This window comes from Neoarius graeffei, chromosome 1 (assembly GCF_027579695.1).
Source record: "Neoarius graeffei isolate fNeoGra1 chromosome 1, fNeoGra1.pri, whole genome shotgun sequence".
In the NCBI taxonomy this organism is placed as follows: domain Eukaryota; kingdom Metazoa; phylum Chordata; class Actinopteri; order Siluriformes; family Ariidae; genus Neoarius; species Neoarius graeffei.
Genome location: NC_083569.1, coordinates 89625439 through 89637488, shown reverse-complemented (window position 1 = coordinate 89637488; position 12050 = coordinate 89625439). Strand labels below are relative to the sequence as shown.

The following is a 12050-nucleotide window of genomic DNA, read 5'->3' as shown; positions in this document are numbered from 1 at the left end:
TTCCCTACCTTTTTCACCAAGTCACTTTGAGGCGTTGGTCTACCCTGCTCTTTTATTTTAATTTTTTCCTCGAAAAGAAGACTGGCAAATGGCTTCGCCAAAATTAAATCAACAATGCTTGGCATCCGTGCGCAGCTTTCTTGCTAGCTGACTAGCCCCCTCAAGTTCAAGTTCAGTCACTCAAATAAACGAAATTTCTGGAACTAAGATAGCAAACTTGACAACACTATATTTACACTTTATTTACAATGAAAATATATACAAACTAAAAAAGCTGGTAGAAACCGTATGTAATGAATGAAATCGAAATGTAAGCTGATCTCTTACAATACACCACAGCACTTGCGAATCCGCATGGGACTGAACTGAAATTCACCGCTGCCTGTCTATATTTGAAACGAGCTGTCAAACAAAGAAAATATCTGGCCGCTTTCACCAATCATCAGTCTCCTCGTGAAAACTGCCATGTCCCTCCCACTGTGAGGCTGGGAGTCCGTGGGGCGGGCATTTTCGCAGTATTTGTCCAATAACCGTCTTGCATTTTGATATTGAAAAGCACATAGCTCCCAAATGCCATTGAAGTCCACTGAGGCTGGGAGTCCGTGGGACTCCGTGGGCGGGCGTTTTCGCAGTATTTGTCCAATAATCATCTTGCATTTTGAGATTGAAAAGCGCATAGCTCCCAAATGCCATTGAAGTCCACTGAGGCTAGGCTGCATCGCGTTGTCACGAGGGGGAAAAACTCATGCACACGTTAGGCGAACTGGGGAAAGTTATAACGGAATGATTTCGCACTGTAGTTGGGTTGAGCACATATATTTCTATAATTCTGGATCTGAAATAGCAATGCTATAAGGTCAGCTATAACATAAGCCTAGCGCAATTCATCCTACATGATGTTCGTCATTTTTAGAGGAGGCTGAGCCTCCCTCGTTGTCTTAGAGCAATCGCCCGTGAATTCAACACTGGAGATTTTGCTTTGTTGGGATAATACTGCTATACTAGTAAGAGAGGCAGCAAGGAAGGTGCTAGGGTGGTCATCAGGAAGGAGGAAGGAAGACAAGGAGACATGGTGGTGGAACAAAGAAGTGCAGGAAATTATAAAAGAGAAGAGGCTAGCAAAGAAGAATTGGGACGATCAGAGAGACGAGAAAAGCAGGCGGTTACACAAAGAGACGAGACAGAAGGCAAAAAGAGCGGTAGCGAAGGCGAACACAGATGCATACCAGGAGTTGTATGAAAGACTGGAGACCAAAGAAGGAGAGAAAGACCTGTACAGACTAGCTAGGCAGAGAAACAGGGAAGCGAGGGATGTACAGCAGGTAAGAGTGATGAAAGATGTAAACAGAAATGTGCTGACAAACAGTGTATGAAGAAGGTGGAAAGAGTACTTTGAGGATTTATTAAATGAAGAGAATCCAAGAGAGAAAAGGTCAGATTCGTTGGAGACAGCAAATCAGGAAGCAGAGTTGGTTAGTAAGGATGAGGCGAGGGCAGCCATGAAAAGAATGAAGACTGGGAAAGCAGTCGGACCAGATGGTATCCTGATTGAGGCTTGGAGATGTTTGGGTGAGACAGCTGTGGAGTTCCTAATGAGATTGTTTAATAAGATCCGAGAGAATGAGAAAATGCCAAATGAATGGAGAAAGAGTGTGCTAGTCCCAATATACAAGAATAAAGGAGATGTACAGAGCTGCAGTAATTACGGGGGATAAAATTGATGAGCCACACCATGAAGTTATGGGAAAGGGTATTGGAGGTGAGATTGAGAAGAGAGGTAGCAATCTGTGAACAGCAGTACGGGTTTATGCCAAGGAAGAGCACGTCAGATGCAATTTTTGCTTTAAGAATGTTAATGGAGAAGTGCAGGGAAGGCCAGAGAAAGCTACATTGCGTGTTTGTAGACCTGGAGAAGGCATATGATAGCGTGCCGAGAGATGTGTTATGGTATTGTATGAGAAAGTGTGGAGTGAATGAGAAGTATATTAGAGTGGTGCAAGACATGTATGAGAACAGTGAAACAGCAGTGAGGTGTGCAGTTGGAATGACTGAACGGTTCAAGGTGAAGGTGGGACTTCATCAAGGATCTGCTTTGAGTCCTTTCTTGTTTGCCATAGTGATGGATAGCTTGATGGATGAAGTGATGCAAGTGAGGCAAGAGTCACCATGGAACATGATGTTTGCGGATGACGTGATATGTGGTGAAAGTAGAAAGGAGGTTGAGTTGGGTTTGGAGAGATGGAGGTATGCATTGGAATGAAGAGGAATGAAGGTGAGCAGTAGCAAAACAGAATGCATGTGCACCAATGAGAATGGGGATGAGATTGTAGTGAAGATGCAAGGAGTAGACGTAAAGAAAGTTGGTGAATTCAAGTACCTGGGGTCAACTGTGCAGGAAAATGGGGGCTGTGATATTGAGGTGTGAAAGAGCGTGCAGGCAGGGTGGAGCAGTTGGAGAAGGATTTCGGGAGTCATTTGTGATAGGAAAGTCCCAGCAAAAGTGAAAGGTAAGATGTATAAAACAGTAGTGAGACCAGCTGTGATGTATGGATTGGAGACTGTACCCTTAACGAAGAGACAGGAGGCAAAGTTGGAGGTGGCGGAGTTGAGGATGTTAAGGTTTGCGATGGGAGTGATAAGGTTGGCCAGGATAAGGAACGAGCACATCAGAGGGACAGCACATGTGGAGAGCTTGGGAATTAAGCTAAGAGAGATGAGACTGAGATGGTATGGGCACATCCTGAGAAGAGATGCAGAGCATGTTGGAAGGAGAATGTTGAGGATGGAGCTGCCAAGCAAACAAAAACAAGGAAGGCCAAAGAGGAGATACATGGATGTGGTGAGAGAGGACATGAAAGTGGCAGGTGTGGTAGAGAAGGATGCGGAAGACAGGGAGCAACAGAGACGAAAGATCCGCTGTGGCGACCCCTAATCGGGAACAGCCAAAAGAAGAAGAAGAAGAAGGTATGATGTGGTAAATCCAAACAACTGGCTCAAATGATTCCTCAGACTAATCGTATGGTGTACGTAGTGTAACAGTTTTTTCATTTCCACCTCACTTTAGTTCCTACCTGCAATTAGTTCCTATGTACTGCTTCATTAAAATAAAATGGGGGAAAACTCATAGTGGTTTAATTTTAACTGTCATATGGTTTCTCATAAAACCTGTATAGAGACATTACAAAGAAAACTAGGTATTACAGTTAGTGCGTGTTGCTCATAGCTAATACAAATACGCGTTATGTAACGTACATCACAAAACCAGATTTTCCTCACTTTTTCCACTTTAAAAAAATGTTTCAATTGAAAATATATTTTAAAGACAAGTAAATCACATCTTGGAGTAAATTGTGTGGTTGAAGCGACATTTTGTTCATTACAGACGTGTTGGAGCTGAATGGACGGTACACACCCACCAGCGACAACAGTAGTATTTGCTCCACACCTACAAGAGACGAACTACAAGCGACATGAGTGACTTGTCATGTGCTAATGTGACCATAGGGCTAGTGCTATTAATGTGAAGCATTGTTATTATTATTCAATAATAACAATGCTTAATAAGTTGGTATTATTCAACATGTACAACTAACACAATGGAAAATAGTAACAATGTATTAAACAGGGGGTGGCACGGTGGTGTAGTGGTTAGCACTGTCGCCTCACAGCAAGAAGGTCCTGGGTATGAGCCCAGCGGCTGGCGAGGGCCTTTCTGTGCGGAGTTTGCATGTTCTCCCCGTGTCTGCGTGGGTTTCCTCCGGGTGCTCCGGTTTCCCCCAAAGTCCAAAGACATGAAGGTTAGGCTAATTGGTGGCTCTAAATTGACCGTAGGTGTGAATGAGAGTGTGAATGGTTGTCTGTGTCTATGTGTCAGCCCTGTGATGATCTGGCGACTTGTCCAGGGTGTACCCCGCCTCTCACTCATAGTCAGCTGGGATAAACTCCAGCTTGCCTGCAACCCTGTAGGACAGGATAAGCGGCTACAGATAATGGATGGATGGATGTATTAAACAGGATCCTCCAAGTATGTCTAATCTCTAATATGATTTTTTTCTCTTTTAGAGTTGCAGAGAAAGAGATCAGAAGAAGAGCGAGATGGTAAGTACATCTGAGTTTGTTAAACTTTTTAGAACTTTTTCCACCTAAATTTGTGAAGAACTGTGAGTAGACAAATTAGATACATAATGTTTGGGGTAAAGCATATTGTTTTTATTTGCCTATGCACTCCCTCAATTTTAAATTTGTACTGAAACCACTGTCATGTGATTAAAGTGCACATCCTCAGATTTTCATAAAGGGTGTTTTAATCCTCCTGAGTTTTACCATGTGGACATTACAGCACTCAGAATTCATTGTGCTGCTGCCATCAGCAGTTCCATCATCAGTGAAGATGAGTGAGCCAGTACCTGAGGCAGCCATACAGGCCCATGTTTAACAGATGAGGTGGTGTGCTTTGGATCTTGGACAGTCCCTTTTCACCTCCACACTCTGCTCTTGCCATCACTCTAATACAAGTTCATCTTGCTCTTATCTGTCCACAAGACCTTTTTCCAGAACGCTGCAGGCTCCTTTAATCACTTTTTACTAAACTATCCTGACCCTCCTGTTTCTGTGGCGAACTCATGGTTTGCATCTTGCAGTGTCGCCTCTGTATTTCTGTTCATGACGTCTTCTGCAACCATTTTTCACTGGCAAATCCACACCTACCTCCTGAAGAGTGTTTCTGATCTGTCAGACAGGTTTATGGGGATTTTCCTTCATTATGGTGAGAATTCTTCTGTTATCAGCTGTGGAGCTCTTCCTTGGCCTACCAGACCCTTTATGGTTACTAAGCTCACCCGTTCTCTCTTTCTTCTTAAGAACGTTCCAAACAGTTGATCTTGCTGAGCCAAAAGTTTGGCTGATGTCTCTTACTGTTTTATTTTCGTCTCTCGACCTTTTAATGTGTCCTTGACTTTCATTGGCACAACTCTGTTCCTCGTGCTGACAAACAGTAAAAGACGACTCTAAAGGTGACGGCACTAAAGAAGCAATTAAACACACCTGAATAATCACTCACACCTGTGAAGCCCCGTGTCCCAAATATTATGGTGCCTTGTGTGTGTATGATCAGGGGCGCCGCTAGAAATCTTGGGCCCTATGAAAGATTACAATTTAGGGCCCCCCCCTGGTAAAATTTTCAAGCTCAAGTAACTGAATTTGAAGTCTGTTTTTGGCTGGCACTTCTACTTTACTATGCATGTGATCAGCTACCTAGCAAGTTTAGGTGATACAATCATTTGGTATATGAACATTTTAAATGCAGAACTGTCAGAATTAGACTGAATAGACTGTTGCCTTAAAATGAAAATTCCATGATATATATTATGGAAGATATATATACTTTTTTTATTAGCAACTATTATTAGGCCACTCAGTAGCTTATGGAGTTCATTCAATCCAAATGTTTGTGTTGAGAGAAATTGCATGCATCACTGTATCAGTATGGATTTATAACAATCTGTATGCACATTATGGATACTCCAGAGCCCTCCTGCAAACATCATCAATAATCAGGATTACAAAATGTATTCCTTTGTTTCCTCTATTTATTGACTTATTGTATGTGATCAAATGTATGCCTTGATGAATAACTACATTAGTTTTTTGATACAATTACATAGTGCACTGCAAGAAATCCACTCAGTGTTTTTGGTTTCTTTTATCTTAGGACTGGGACTGTTTTGGCCTCTAGAGGCCGCTGTTATTTCCTTTTCTGGTCATGTTTGTTTTGGCCTCTTGAGGTCACCACTGTGTTCTGTGTTTTGTTTTTGTCTTATTGCCTGTTTCCTGCCCTGCCCTGTTCTTAATTATTAGTTTGTGTATTTATACCCCTGAGTTCAGTCCTCTTGTCACGGAGTCTTTGTGCTGTTATGTTTAGCTCCAGTTTCCTCTGTACCGTGTTCCTTGCCTTTGTCTTTTTGGTTTTGCACTTTGCTTTTCTTTTTGGACTTTTTGGACCTAATATTTACTGTTTTTTGGATCTTCTGAGCGTTGGTATTTTTGCCTTTTCTTTTCTGTTTTTTTGGCTTTTGTTTTGACTTTTGTACTTTGGATATTTCTTATTTTTCCCTTCATCTTCTGAGTGTTTTGGATTATTTCTTTTGGACTGTATATATTGTAAATAAACCTTTTGATACTTTTTCTACTTCTGCCTCATGCCTCTGCATTTGAGTCATCCCCCTGGTGGCCTAGTGGGGGTTTGCTGGATTATCACACCAGCGAACCAGGTTCGAATCCCAGCAAAACCCTAACAGAAAGACTCTGTCATGACCGACTCAGCAGAGGCTGCTTCAACTGTCTATCCGGCCAACCTTCAGGGAATTATGGCAGCTTTGACACGCTTCAGAGCGACCATGGACGCTCATGGACGAACGCTCACCAGCCAATGTGAGGCCCTTGCTCGCCACGAGGTACTGCTTCAGCAAATTGGGAAAATCCTGGCACCTCTGGCTGCATCTCCTGATCCGGCTCCTGCTCCGGTGCCATGATGTCTCCTTCACCTCGCGAACCCAGCCTTCCTGCACCACAGAGGTGTGACGGCAAGCATGGTGAGTGCCGGGAGTTCCTTACCCAGTGCCAACTCACCTTTGAGCTCCAGCCTACCACCTACACTACGGATCGCTGCAAGATTGCCTTTGTGATAACCTTGTTAGCTGGTAAGGCTTGGGCAATGGCCATCTGGCAAAGACAGGGACCCGAGTGTTCTGACTTCAAGCTATTTACGGAGGAGATGCTTAGGGTCTTCGATCAGGCAGACATCAGTAAAGATGCAGCCAGGAAGCTCATGTCTGTCCGACAGGAGGGAAGCGTTGCAGACTACGCCATCTTGTTCTGGACCCTCGCAGCAGTAAGTGGATGGAACGAGACTGCCCTGGTGTCAGCCTTCCACCATGGTCTGTCTGACCCCATCAAAGACGGTCTGGCTTCTATCGGATGCCCAAGTGACCTCGAAACTCTGATCTCACATTCTACTCACCTTGACAACAGGATGAGAGAACGCCGCCAAGTCCTGAGCCTCCCTAGCCTCCCTGCCTCTACCTGGAGCCCGTCTACCTCCTCCAGTGACTGTCCAGAGCCCATGCAAGTTGGCCGTACTCGTCTCTCCGTAGCCGAGAGGGAGCGCAGAAGGAGGGACAAGTGCTGCATCTACTGTGGCAAGCCTGGTCACTTCCGAGCATCATGTCCCGAGCTCTTGGGAAAAGGACCGCCCCGTCCAGCCGAGGGAGGGTTGTGACGGGGCCTACCCTCTCTCCCGGACTCCCTGGCCAAGGAATCTACATCCCGGTCTCCATCTCCTGGGGTGAGTCCGTCCACTCTTGTCAAGCCTTGTTAGACTCAGGGGCGGCTGGAAACTTTATGGATATCCACTTTGCCCAAAGCATCATTGTCCCGACTGCACCTCTTGAAGTCCCACTGTCTGTGTCTGCCCTCGATGGCCAAGCGTTAGGTGATGGAAGAGTCACCCAAGTTACTTCTCCAGTCTTCCTCCAGTCTCAAGGTCACAAGGAAGAAATATCCCTGCACCTGATTCCTTCACCTGAGTTCCCAGTTATTCTAGGTCTTCCTTGGCTTACCCGCCACAACCCTCGTATAGACTGGGTCACTAGCCAGGCTGTGGAGTGGGGTCCTGCTTGCTATGCCTCTTGTCTGCTCTCTAGCTCTCCTGTGTCTCCTGCCGAGCCTCCCGATCTCACTGAGTTATCTCAAGTTCCCACAGAGTACTGGGATCTCAAGGAAGTTTTCAGTAAGAGCAAGGCCGCCATTCTCCCTCCGCACCGTGCCTACGACTGTGCCATCAACTTGCTCCCTGGGACTACCCCTCCTCGTGGCAGACTGTTTTCCCTCTCTCAGCCAGAACGCAAGGCCATGGAGGAGTACATCAAGGAGGCCTTGGCCTCTGGGTTCATTCGACCCTCCACCTCACCTGCTGGTGCCGGCTTCTTCTTTGTCGGCAAGAAGGATGGGGGGCTCCGGCCATGTATTGATTATAGGGGCCTGAACAAGATCACTGTGCGCAACCGCTATCCCCTTCCACTGATGTCCACAGCATTCGACCTGCTCCAAGGCACCACCATCTTCACCAAGTTGGACTTACGGAACGCATACCATCTCATCCATATCCGACAGGGAGACGAGTGGAAGACCGCCTTAAACACCCTGTCAGGGCACTACGAGTACCAGGCCATGCCCTTCGGACTCACCAATGCACCAGCTGTTTTTCAGGCCCTTATCAACGACGTCTTGAGGGATATGATTAATCAATACGTTTTCGTCTACCTCGACGACATCCTGATATTCTCCAAGACCTTACAGGAGCACCGCCACCATGTCCGCCAAGTCCTCCAGAGACTTTTACAGAATAATCTGTTTGCTAAAGCCCAAAAATGCGAGTTTCATGTCCCCGAGGTCTCCTTCCTGGGATTTATCGTACGAACAGGGCAACTCCAAATGGACCCAGCCAAGACCCTGGCCGTCTGGGACTGGCCTACTCCCAAGTCCGTTAAGGAGGTTCAGCGGTTCTTAGGATTCGCTAACTTCTACCGCAAGTTCATCAGGAACTTCAGCTCCGTAGCAGCACCTATGTCGGACCTCACCAAAAGGACTGGTGGTTCCTATGTCTGGTCTCCTCAGGCGGAAAAGGCGTTTAATGACCTCAAACACCGCTTTTGCACGGCACCTATTCTGGTTCTCCCGTACACCTCCCAACCATTCATCGTGGAGGTGGACGCCTCGGACAGTGGTGTCGGCACGGTGCTCTCTCAATGCTCAGAAGGTAAGCTGCACCCCTGCGCTTACTTCTCCCACTGCCTGAGCCCTGCGGAGTCCCGCTATGATGTGGGGGATCGGGAACTGCTAGCGGTTAAACGAGCCCTTGAGGAGTGGAGGCACTGGCTGGAGGGAGCGCAACATCCATTCCTGGTGTGGACGGACCATAAGAACCTGGGGTACCTCCAGCAAGCCAAGAGGCTGAACCCATGACAGGCTAGGTGGGCTTTGTTTTTCAACCGTTTCAATTTCACCCTATCATACCGCCCGGGCTCTAAGAACACCAAACCGGACGCGCTCTCCAGGCTGTTTTCACCCAACAACAGGGAGAGTGAAGTTGGGCCTATCATCCCTGTATCCCGGATTGTGGCTCCTGTCCGCTGGGGTATTGAGGAGACCGTTCGACAAGCTCAACGCCGGGACCCTGATCCTGGGACGGGGCCACCGGGCCTCCTGTACGTCCCTCGTCAAGCCCGGGCCAAGGTTCACCAGTGGGGTCACTCTTCCCCTCTCACCGCCCACCCAGGAGCTCGGAGGACCCTGGACTTCCTGAAAAGATGCTTCTGGTGGCCTTACATGGAGAAGGAAGTAAGGTCATTCGTCCTGTCCTGTGAGGTCTGCACCAGAACCAAGAACCCGTGACAGCGTCCCCAGGGTCTCCTGCATCCTCTGCCTATTCCCCGGCGTCCCTGGTCCCACGTGGCGGTCGACTTCATCACGGGTCTCCCTGAGTCTCAAGGTAACACTGTCATGTTGGTCATTGTGGACAGATTCTCCAAGGCCTGCCGCTTTATACCACTGTGCAAACTCCCTTCTGCCCTTGACACTGCTAAATTGCTATTTAATCACGTCTTCCGAGTCTTTGGTCTTCCACAGGACATCATCTCTGACCGGGGGCCCCAGTTCTCCTCCCGAGTGTGGCACGGCTTCTGCAAGCTCATCGGGGCCATTGCCAGCCTCTCCTCTGGGTTCCACCCCCAGTCCAATGGCCAGATAGAGAGGCTCAACCAAGACCTGGAAACCACCCTGCGAGGCCTGGCTATGGATAACCCGACATCGTGGAGCACCTGGCTGCCATGGGCTGAGTATGCCCATAACACCCTGCAGTCATCGGCCACCAAGCTGTCGCCATTCCAGTGCCAATTCGGGTTCCAGCCACCTCTGTTCCCAGACCAGGAGGAGGACGCTGGGGTGCCCTCGTTCAACCAATACGTGAGACGGTGTCGCAAGACCTGGAGCAAGGTCAGGAGGACACTCATCCAGACCTCCAGTACCAACCAGACTCAGGCCAACCGCCATAGGAGACCTGCCCACACTTTCCGCCCTGGGCAGTGGGTTTGGCTGTCCACCAAGGACCTTCCGCTGCGGGTGGAGAACTGCAAGCTTGCTCCTCGCTACATTGGTCCCTTCAAGGTTGTACACAGAGTTAACCCTGTCTCCTACGGGCTCCAGTTACCACGTACGCTAAGGATTAACCCCACATTCCATGTTTCCCTGTTGCGGCCCGTACTGACGTCCACGTATGCCCCTGCCCCTAGGAACCCCCCGCATCTTCCAGGGTCAGACTGTTTTCACCGTGCGCTGCCTGCTGGACTCCCGTCGGGTTCGCGGGGGTCTCCAATATCTTGTGGACTGGGAGGGCTATGGCCCTGAGGAGCGCTGCTGGGTCCCAGCTCGGGACATACTAGACAGAGAACTTTGTTGGGACTTCCATTTGGCCCATCCTGATCATCCTGGGAACATCAGGAGACGCTCCTAGAGGGGGGGGTCCTGTTAGGACTGGGACTGTTTTGGCCTCTAGAGGCCGCTGTTATTTCCTTTTCTGGTCATGTTTGTTTTGGCCTCTAGAGATCACCACTGTGTTCTGTGTTTTGTTTTTGTCTTATTGCCTGTTTCCTGCCCCACCCTGTCCTTAATTAGTTTGTGTATTTATACCCCTGAGTTCAGTCCTCTTGTCACGGAGTCTTTGTGCTATTATGTTTAGCTCCAGTTTCCTCTGTACCATGTTCCTTGCCTTTGTCTTTTTGGTTTTGCACTTTGCTTTTCTTTTTGGACTTTTTGGACCTAGTATTTACTGTTTTTTGGATCTTCTGAGCGTTGGTATTTTTGCCTTTTCTGTTTTTTTGGCTTTTGTTTTGACTTTTGTACTTTGGATATTTCTTATTTTTCCCTTCATCTTCTGAGCATTTTGGATTATTTCTTTTGGACTGTATATATTGCAAATAAACCTTTTGATACTTTTTCTACTTCCGCCTCATGCCTCTGCATTTGTGTCATCCCCCTGGTGGCCTAGTGGGGGTTTGCTGGATTATCACACCAGTGAACCAGGTTTGAATCCCAGCAAAACCCTAACATTTTAGGCATCACACATTTATTAGAAAACACAGCAAATGTTCAAATATTCAAGTTAAATACGTAGCAACAGTATCAATAAATCCACACATGAACAATAGCAATGATATCTATGACCACAGTTAATGTGCAAAATATTAAAGTTAAATACTTAACAATATCAACAAATCCACACATGAACAATGGCAAAACATCTAGACTTAATTATACAATAAAGATACCTATGAAAAAAGGTGATTTTTTTTTTCACACACAGTGTGATATCCGGACTTCATAATTCATCACACCTGCTCCTGCTTAGCAAGTTCTAGAATGTACACCTCTGTTGCGCACATAGAAAAACTACCAGCTGCTCTAAGCTGCGCCAACAGCGCTGTGCACACACGGAGCTACACATTTCACGTGTCCCGCTCCCAGAATCAGACTGTACCATTAGTAAAAAGGGTGGAGGGGTGAAATGACAATATCATAAATAATTCAAGAAAAATGTTATAGCAAATCATAACCATGTATAATTTGCATATTTTAACAGATGAAATGAAATATTTTATTTCAAAAACTTACACAAGGCAATACTATTAAAATAATATTAATATCCCTCACAGGCCCCCCTGTCAGTGCCAGGCCCTTAGAATCGTCCTAACTCCCCCCCCCCCCCCCCCCCCCCGCCCCCAGCGACGCCCGTGTCTGTGTATGGATAAAAAGCGCTGTAATTTCTACATGGTCAAACTATAATGGATAAACATTTGCTTTATTAAAATCTGAGGATGTGCACTTTAACCACATGTGAATTGTTTGAGTCCAAATTTAAAACTGTGGACTTCAGGATCAAACATCTGCCTTTATCCCAAACATTATGGAGGGAACTGTATATATTTAGTGAGAGGAAC

At 46.8% G+C, this 12050-nt stretch overlaps 1 protein-coding gene across 1 annotated transcript in view; it reads left to right on the top strand.

Moving 5' to 3' along the window:
- LOC132885429 (butyrophilin subfamily 1 member A1-like) overlaps positions 1–12050 on the top strand; it is a 59986-nt gene that overhangs the window by 34194 nt on the left and 13742 nt on the right. The window contains exon 7 of the mRNA XM_060920094.1: positions 4063–4098. Coding sequence (XP_060776077.1) covers positions 4063–4098 — 36 coding nt within the window. The remainder of the gene's footprint in view (positions 1–4062; positions 4099–12050) is intronic.